This window comes from Cynoglossus semilaevis, chromosome 3, assembly GCF_000523025.1.
Source record: "Cynoglossus semilaevis isolate Cse_v1.0 chromosome 3, Cse_v1.0, whole genome shotgun sequence".
Taxonomy (NCBI): domain Eukaryota; kingdom Metazoa; phylum Chordata; class Actinopteri; order Pleuronectiformes; family Cynoglossidae; genus Cynoglossus; species Cynoglossus semilaevis.
The window spans coordinates 10,868,571-10,878,565 of record NC_024309.1 but is presented as its reverse complement, the minus strand read 5'-3'; the positions used below and the strand labels follow the sequence as shown (position 1 = coordinate 10,878,565).

The window sequence follows — 9,995 nt, the reverse complement described above, 5'->3', positions numbered from 1 at the left end:
ATGAGTTACAAGACTGTGATCAACCACAGTCGAGTGAGATAATAACCTCAAATCTAGACTTCCTCTTTCAGTGGGAAAAAGCCTGACTCAGACACCGACAGCTTCTCTTCTCTTTTTAAAAAAAATTCAATTCAAAGCTGTGATCGACTGAGAACAAAACGAGCAGCAAACGGGCATAAAATACATACATAAATGATTGTCTTCCCAAGGAAAATCTCTCTTCTGTTTGAGGCTTTTGTCTGAATAATATAACAGCTGGTGAATGCCACCTGCTGGGCTTTCATTGAAACACACGTCATGTTAGTTCTGAACATGCAACACGCTCATCCTTTACTCACTCAGCATTTACTGTTATTATTATTATTATTATTATTGCTCTCATTTGGTTCCACAACTGATGACGTGATTCAGGAGACATGAACCACAGTGGTTAGAGGGGGAGGATATGCTGCTGCTGCTGCTGTTGCTCCTACTGTTGCTGTTGCAACACTCAGAAGTACTGAGTCACGGAGCACAAAGGCAGAGGGTCTCTTGTTGTTAAGGATCACTTTAATTCAATTCAGTGCAGCTGCCTCTGGGCATTAGCTTGACGCGTGTATGAAAGTAAACAGAAGCAGCAGAGCAGCGGTGAAATCACTGGTGTTAAGTATCAAACATCAACTGGGACTGGTGCAAAAACGTCCCCAGTAAAGAGTACGGATTATTCACACTGTGCACAAATTAGTGCATTAACCAAATGTTAATTTAATTAATTATGTCAGCTGGGTTGGTTTCACACACCTTCCAACTTATTTAAGGGTGGAAATAAACTTATTTTACGGTTTTTTTTACACAGCATAACTTAACCAAATGTTAATTTAATTAATTATATCAGCTGGGTTGGTTTCACACATCTTCCAACTTATTTAAGGGTAGAAATAAACTACACAGCATAACACATAGCCCCACTACTACTGTAGCAGTTTGAGCTAACGTCAGTTGGCTAACAATTAGCTATTGCAGCTTATTATAGCTCAACATTTGTTGACTTCTTTTTCCATCAATGAGTTTTAATTTATTTCTGCAGGTTCTGTAAACTAAGCTAAAGAACAAAATGACAAATTACAGAAAATAAATTCAGTGCCAGATATTTTGTGAATTTATTTTGTGATTTTATTCTTTTATTTTCCTTGTTTTTTTTTAATGCAGTCTCTGCTGACATTTACACATTTTGACATCAGCAGCAGCATGACAACACAGTATGTAACGCAGTGATATCATTAAATTCCCTTTTTTTTAATCCACAATAAGTATTCTATTTGATTTAAAACTTTAATTTAATTACAGAAATGAAACCGATTTGTTTGGTTGTTTTTTTTTTTTCATTTCTTGACATTTGGTCCGTGAAACATCGACATCAATATCATCATCATTGTTATGGGTCATGGGTCACAATATTACACGTTTATTTCACAGACAGATATTAAGACATTAGTTCACATCATGACTGAAACTCTTCCAACAACACACCAATACGAAATCATCAGATGACGACTCAGACATTCTTTGAAATTGCACAACCAAACAACACTGTAAACTCGTGGAGCATAAACTCATTTGATGGGCGAGTCTAGAATCTCCTGATAATCCTGCCTCATGGCCCTGCTCACCCTGTACAGTTTGAGCCCCGTCAGAGTGAACACGCTGATCATGATGACCAGGCCTCCGATGACATCATAGATGGACGGGATCATCCTCAGGACGATGAGCTGAAGGAACATGGCCACCACGATTTCCAGGTGCTGCACGGTGCTAACTAAGGCTGGATGAAACTTGTTGAGGGCGTAGTAAACTCCTAAAAACGCCACCGTGGAGCAGATACAGATTCCAATTAAATAGCCCCAGGTCTCCCCGTCCAGGGGAATGATGGGCTCCTGCATGATAAACATAGTGGAGGCACCCCACACAGTGCCCGTCCAGCCGAACGTGAAGAGTGCTGTCCACATGCTGACTCGCTCCTTTATGGCTCTGTAGACAATCATGGAGAGGGCAGCTGTCAAACCAGCCATCACTGTCATTGTGTAGCCGAAGGCCTCCTTCCAGAAGCCCAGTCTGGACTTCTCCTGATCGGCTACATTTGGCACCATGACCAGGCACAGACCGAAGACGCTGCCCACCACTGTGACCACATCTGTGTAGCCCAGCCTCTCGTCCAGGAGCAGGAACGCTAGTACCGCACTGAAGACGGTGGTGGAGGCACGCCACATGATGGTGCCGTTACTGGGCGGTACGATGGCAAAGGAGGTGTACGCGCAGGTGATGGAGATAACGTTGCAGACGCCGTAGAAGAAGAGACGCAGACGGTAGCCCTTGGGGCCGAAGGGGGCCTCGTGGTAGTAGAAGACCACCAGGATGGACAGGACTTGGATGACAGAGCGGATGAAGAGCAGCTCCAGAGAGGGCACTTTAGAGCGGTCGGCCGCTAATCGAGTGATCAGTGCCACGCAGCCGTGAGCCACCGCTGCTCCAAACAGAGCCATCCAGGTCACTCTGGAGGCCAGGACGTTGGCCTCGCCAAAGCTGGCCAGCTGGCCTCCAACCCCCTTGTCTCTCTGCACACTTGGCTGTTTGGGCGGGGTCTCCATGGTGCCAAAAAAAGTCCTGCCACCTTTACTGTCTGACACCAGTCTCTTGTCCACGTTAGCTTCTGCAAAGGCGCCAAATTCCTCAAAAGAGGGCGCATCATCGTAGCCCTCATCGCCAGGCTGAGGAAAGTGAGTGGCGTATTTCACCGTCACTGTGTTTGGGTGGATCTTTACCCTCTTTTTTGATTGATGCTGAAGTGAGGGGGGAGATACATCCATGTTGAGCAGGTGTATGAAGGTGTAAACTGAAAATTAAAGGAAAATTATTTTTAAAAAAATTTACATATAAATTCATAACTTTTTAAAATATGCATCATTCAAAGCTTATTCATAGCAAAAAATCCAAAAATGGCAAAACAAAATATAAAAATGCAAATAACCAGCAAAAAATCCAAAAATGGCAAAACAAAAGTAATATAAAAATGCAAATAACCAACAATTGGTTGAACAGTTAAAATAGAAAACAAATGATCCAGATACAGCTCAGTGTTAGCTGGAAAAAAAGCTAAATGTCGTATTAAAATAAGCGCTTTACCAGAGCACTGCTATAAGGTAACCAAAACAGATGTAGCCTGTTATAGATAAGATAGCTTAAACCAAACCTAAATTGATCACAAAATATTTGTTAAAAAAAGGGAAATGATTCTTAATGGCTAGCACACACTGCACACACACACATATACTGTATGTACATGCTATATCACTGCAGGCTAATACAATGTGCAGAGTGAGGTTGATGTAGTGTGAAAGGGGTTGAAGTTACGTAAGAGGGAAACCACAGGAGAAGATACTTGAATGTGGGCCAAGTAGGAGGTGAATGGAGCTGTGCTGCATAAATCAAAAGAAACCCACCCTGTAGTGTTGACCCTCAGCCATGAGTCGACGTATTTACGATCCTTTTTTTAAAGGTAGCAACTAATTAAACCGCTGTGTAACGTCCTTTGAAAGTGCAAGTTTAAAACAGCACAAAAATTACAAAGAAATCTCACGGATTTCTTACAAAAAATTTTCTAAACTTTTTTTTTTTTTGTCATTCGTTTCTAGTTCCAGCTTAAACCACTAGGGGGTAGTGGACACTAACAGGAATCTCTGACATACGGGCGTTCATGCATGCTTTTAATACATCGACATTATTTAACTAATTATTCAAAAGGATAATTAGTATGTTTATATGCAAGATATGCGTCATTAAAACATAAAAAAGGTTATAAATATAAAGTATATTAAGACTACTTGTTTTTAAGTGCAGGCAGATCAAATAACTATTAACGGTACACGCAGTCAGATAGGAAATAAAGCAAATAAAGAAAAGAAAAATCTACATCCATTATCATATAATTTTAATTCAGGATTATGAGCCTTTTTAGTGTGAGATGATGAATGGTTTGTCCTACCTTTATGTTTCTGAATTAGTTTCTATCAAGCACGAACTCGGGTTTGTGTCATAAATGAAGACCTCGCATGATTTCTTGATCCTCACGCTTCACAGCCAAATGCCATTCACCCATGATCTTCACCTCCTCCATCCTCTCCTCCTTCTTCCTTCTCTTCCTCCCTTTCACTGGAGCGACTCTCCAAGATGCGTGCGTGTCGGTGGATGGAGGCACGGCAGCTGATGGAGCTGGAGCTGCTGCTGCTGCTGGTGACGATGATGATGGTGATGATGAGGAGGGTGAGGATGAGGAGGGAGAGCGCTGATGAAGCCGGGAGAGAGTAGCAACTGTCACATCCAGAGGTTCCTCCCCCTCCTCCTCCTCCCTGTCACAGCTCCTACAACGTCATCACTCAGAATGGAAAATGGATGTGCGTCAAAAACACACCATCCTCGTCATCCTAATGGTGTTCATGGGATTAGAAACATCCATTTTAAGACGTGTCTCCCGTCTGAATTCATAAAGCTGATTAAAAGGCACCAGTAGGATGCAAACAGGAAATATCCATTCATGCAAAAATAAATAAATAAACAAACAAATACATAAATAGCTGCAGTGTTTTTACTTTACTACTGCAACAAACACCGAATGTATTCAGCAAACATCTCACTCACAGATGTGTGAGAACACTGCACTGCTGCCAGCCTCAGAAACAAGGTTTGAATACAAATCAATATATTTTTTAAACAAGGGTCAAGATTGAGGTGACATTTAATCATCAAGTACCGTAAAAGAAATAAATACTAGTTTTTTTTTAACTATTTGGTTTTGTCTTTAATGTAATGTAGTAAATACATTTAAGATACATTTTTATTAGGGCAGTTATTGTGTTTTTAACTGCACATTCTATGCCATTATATCTGCATTCCATTCTTTTTTATTCGACGTGTCCTCTTAAAGGGGCACTGTAAATTCCCTTGATATTCCCACTGCGTGAAATCATCTGATTTGCACCAGTGCGACTCTGCGGGGACCAACTCTCCGTCTCACGTACACGGTTCATTTTATCACAGCCTGGTTCCAGGAGGGGGTGGAGGGTACATCCTTCCCTCCTCCATTAAATCACTTTCACTCCCCAAATTCAAACATCCATATTGTGCAATTTAAACTAAAACACATCAGTACGAGTGCTGATGTCAAGCACACGTCAAACGGAAACAGTGGCTGGAAAGAAGACGTAAATTAAATAAATTTATAGGCCTTTCAATATGGGTGTGTTTGAAGGGGTGGGGGTGGGGGTGGGATGTGCAGTAAAAGCACTAAAATTAGACAGTTGCCTTTAACCCCTGAGGCTGTGCAACAGGGACCCGCCTTGGTAATGGAGACTCTGCCTCTGCCAGTGCTGCTGACTGCTGATTGGTAAATAGAAACGTCGATGGGTGATTTGCGATGCTACTGCAATTAACCCACCGTCAACATTTACACTCAGCTATTTAAAGATGACAACAGTGATAATAAAGCTACAAAGGATGTAATCAACCCCTAATATGTGCCACCGATCACTGGCGGCAGATAAACAGATACAGACCACTGACATAAGAGGATTTAAATGAAAGTCTTAATAAATATAATCATTAAAATATTGCAAATATCAAATTTGGTTGAGTGTGTCACAAGTCAGTGAATAGAAATGAACTGACGTCATAATATTTTACAAAACAAAAATATATAAAAAACTAGTATGGAAAATATATTCGTGTTTAACTGCAGATGTCGTGTGAAAAAAAATGGTCAAAATCAAAAATTATATGACCTATGTATTTGTATTCTTAATCTAATTTGTTGATTTTCTTTGTTTGTTTACTTGTTTAAAAATATTTCCTTCACTACTACGAATATGTCAATCTCTGAACACATGACCTTTTAGAAATGAAATGTTCCCAAATTGACAAAGGTCATGGATTTGCAAAAGTTAGGAATAAAAGAAAGAAGAAGTAAAAAGAAATAATAATAAAAAAGAATAAACACTCTGTGTACAGCTAACATTGCTAGCATATGTTTGGTTACCTTTAGCCGTTATTCTGCTGTTTTAGCTACTGTTGAAGGAGAATGTGATTAATCTGTAATCATAAATGTTTTTTGAGCTTAGCCAAGCAGATTGAACACAGACTGTGCTATTGAAATCAATGTTAGTCTCATTTTTCAGTACATTTTAAGCTACATCTTAGCCAACGTTAGCTGTAGCTTAGCATTAAGTGGCATTAAAGCACATGTTTAAAAAGATAATACATAAGCTTGAGTGGACTCTTCTACCCTGAGAGGTTTCACAGGAACCTTCTCTCTTTAACAGGATTATATGCCTGAATCTTTTATTCCCCTTCAGAGTTCATGTGAGATGTCGGTTCCCCGGGTCATGTGACATCCTACTGCTGCGCTGTGGCTGGATTCAGGATTTCAGCATTTAGTCCCAGTGCCATAGAAACAAGTTGAATGATGTTTTATATCTTTTTTTAAAAAATCGTGGGCTTTTCCTTTTATTTTACCGTCCCAGCTGCATAATCTCCCCCATAAGAAATTCATGGAGGCTTTTTCTCAACAGAGGGAGAAATATCTCCAGGGAGAGGCCGACGCAGTGAGTCTCTATAATCCTCACTGCTCTCATCTTATGTTCAAGCAGCTGTAGCAGACTACGGCTCTACTGGCAAACGCAGATATTACAAACATTTAATATAAATGTTACCATTTAAAAAGGGAAAATTAAATTCCATCAGCATTTGAAATGATAAAGCAATAAAGTCCTGATGTGTGTTTTCTATTGATCTTCTCTCGTCTGCTGCCCATAACATCCAGACATTCATTTATCTTCTGTTCAGTGCCGTGACTAATTAAGTAGTAATGAGTCAAACCAGTAAAACAGGCAGAGCCCACATTTAGAATTGGACAGATACGGACAGCCACCCCTGCGCTGATAAATTGCCCTATGGGTCTCTAAAGGCATTTTAAGGAGTTGGAGAAAAGTGAAGACGAGACCAGGCTTGTCACTGCAGGACAAATAAAGAAGAATAAATAGAGGACGAAGACCAAAAAGTCGATTTGCTCCTGGGTGGCACTGGAGTAGATGAGATTTTACCAGTGTTCACGTGGGACAAATCAACAAATAAGCTCACATTTTTTTGAGGAAAATGTGATTTTATGAAACTGTGATTTAACACAATTTGTGGAAAGTCAGGGAAAAGTTTTCAAACTAGAGAAGTTTTAATTAAAAAATTTTTTTTTAAGCATTTAACAGCATTTTGCAACATATGAGAATCACTCATGGCAACAAAACATGAGGCCAAAGAAAAGAAGAGGCTTCTAACCCAAAGAACACCTCCCCCACATCTCTCCACTCTAAACAATGGTAAAGCCGTACACACTGACAGGTGGTATTTGTGTACATTAGAGTCAGCTGACCATCTGTCTTATTCATTCAGATCTGTGTGGTCAGCGATGACAGGTGGATTATTACTCTAGATCAGACCTGATCAATACACCTTTTTGTGGAGTCGATGTAGACTAAAATCAATAAAGAGAATTGGCAGCAAGCAGGTGATATCAGGGACCAACCCCCACCAGAGGGACACATGTCTGACCAGCAGGTCCCCTGAGAACAACACTAATCTCTGCCACAATCCGTTTTAATCTCTTTTCACTTTGAAGGGGTTTCCTGGAGAACTGGAGCCAATCACCGGACATGGGTGGGGTTCAAACGACCAATCAAAAACTGGAGTCCAATTAACTGCATGTACAGTAACTACAATATTGAGAACCCCCCTCCCCTCGCCCCCAATAGACACACACACACACACAAGAAAACTCCACACAGATGAACCATCAATTACTGACAGGGATCGAACTGCTGACCATCATGCTGTAAGGCAATAGCACTAACCGCAGATTTGAAGTTGATGAAACAAAAGATGACTGTGTGGTTCTATTTATTCTGCCTCCACAAATATCCATCGATGGCAGGAACACAATGGTGTGGTTTACACGTTCCACACACGTTTTCACACCTTCCCTTTTCTTCTTCTGCTGAGGTTAAATCAGTTCGTTACAGCAGCCAACGTGGAACAATAGTCTCAGTTAAGCTACTGCGTGTTCGAAACAACTCTACCATTTCTATCTAAAGGAGTCCTGATTCACGACACCGCCGGGGAAGACTCTGTTCCAGGGCTGTGGTTAGTGTTTAGTGGCAGGCTGTACCCTGAAACTTTGATAAGCCTGACTGACTGAGTGTGGGCAGCAGATGGGTCACTTTTCATTTGATTCACTTCATTTCTGAGGGCTAGGGTTCCTGGTTATCATCTGATTTAATGTGTGTTTGTTCCTGTGAGTGCATACACGAGGCTAGAGCCGGGGAGCGTGTGGTCAGGATACAGTCGTAATAGAGGGCGCTAAACCTGTCAACACGGACCAATTATTGGAACCTGTTTGCAGTGTGTAAATATTTAATGGTAGAGACAACGACTCACACTGGTTCAGATCAATAACAAACAGTGGCTGTTCTTTAGTCAGAGATGATCCATGATGTTGGACCATTAACCTTTTCACTAACCAAGGATCCTCAGTACCTTTCTTTTAAAAAAAATTATATTTTTATGTAAATGTTTTCTATATTTTGGAACAATTAAGAAGAGAAAATATTTAATTAATTAGAATTAAAATTAATTTAAAAAATGTATTAATCTTATTAATGGCAGGGTAGCTTTGGATCAATAATCCACACATTCTTTTTTTGCTGGGAAAGAAAGACAAATAACAGCAGGAGGATGTAAGTTTTTCTCACCTGTTTTTTTTTTTGTGACTAATCCAAATAATAGGATTATTACTGTTGAAAAAGAACCCGACAGAACAGCATTTAAAAACCTATAAAACAAACTAAAGTGGTTCTGCTGGGTTTCTAACAGGTAGATATAAAACTGGCCTCACTGACACTGACATTAACTGGAGAAAAATAACACACTCACAGGTGGTACTTCAGTTGAAACAGCTATCTTTCCACACAATACTAGAACACTGCTGTTTGTTTATGGCTCATCACAAAAGCTAAAAAAAAAAACTATCATCAAAAACACCAAGTGGTGATAAAAGAACAGCCTGATTCACCCAGGCTGATTGGATGAATCAGGCTTGGGACAATCTTTGGGAGAGAGATCACAGTAGAACATAAAGGCTTCTGAATAGCAGGCAATCAGGACGAGGGCATTACATGGCTGCTGATTGGCTGAGAGATCCCTGTCTGGTTTTAACAATAATGGTAGTTATAATCATTTCCAGTACCATGGACAGAGCTAGTTGATACAGGTTTTCTTTTTCTTTCTGCTGCTTTTTTAGAAGCTAGGTGCTAGAAAAACAGGGTAGATATTGAATTATCTATCTATCTGTCTGTCTATCTGTCTATCTATCTATCTATCTGTCTGTCTGTCTATCTATCTATCTATCTATCTGTCTGTCTGTCTATCTATCTATCTGTCTGTCTATCTATCTGTCTATCTATCTGTCTGTCTATCTGTCTATCTATCTATCTATCTATCTATCTATCTATCTATCTATCTATCTGTCTATCTGTCTGTCTGTCTATGTATCTATCTATCTATCTGTCTATCTATCTATCTGTCTGTCTATCTGTCTGTCTGTCTGTCTATCTATCTGTCTATCTATCTATCTGTCTATCTATCTGTCTATCTATCTGTCTCCTCCTCTCTCCGTCCAACAGCCCATCTGGATTAGAAAACATCAGTCCTGCCTCAGGTGGTTCGACCTCACGTCAGTCTGCGATTAAGACCTGGCCAGTCCTGCTTTTCATTGACCTGTGCTCTGGTGCCACAGAGCAGACAGCAAGACCTGGTGCAGCAGCCTCACGGTGGACAGGAGTGTCTCCGCTGATTCATTATGCATGTGCTGCTCCTCTCAGGAGAATGGCCTTTTGGCAACTGTCAGCCCATTAAAATGTTAC

General features: G+C 40.4%; 1 protein-coding gene across 2 annotated transcripts; it reads right to left on the bottom strand.

The window, feature by feature from the left end:
- Positions 1-1,008: 1,008 nt before the first annotated feature.
- On the bottom strand, positions 1,009-9,468 carry slc35g2b (solute carrier family 35 member G2b). 2 transcript variants are annotated; one of them, XM_017031478.2, is made up of 2 exons: positions 4,142-9,468; positions 1,009-2,869 (listed from the first exon to the last, which is right to left on the bottom strand). In XM_017031478.2, the coding sequence occupies exon 2, from the start codon at positions 2,841-2,843 to the stop codon at positions 1,593-1,595; it is 1,251 nt and encodes a 416-aa protein (XP_016886967.1). In that variant the 5' UTR covers positions 2,844-2,869; positions 4,142-9,468; the 3' UTR covers positions 1,009-1,592. The 2 variants fall into 2 exon arrangements, with proteins under 2 accessions (XP_016886967.1, XP_008306236.1); XM_008308014.3 differs by having other exon boundaries at positions 1,011-2,869; positions 4,019-9,467.
- Between the last annotated feature and the right edge of the window lie 527 nt (positions 9,469-9,995).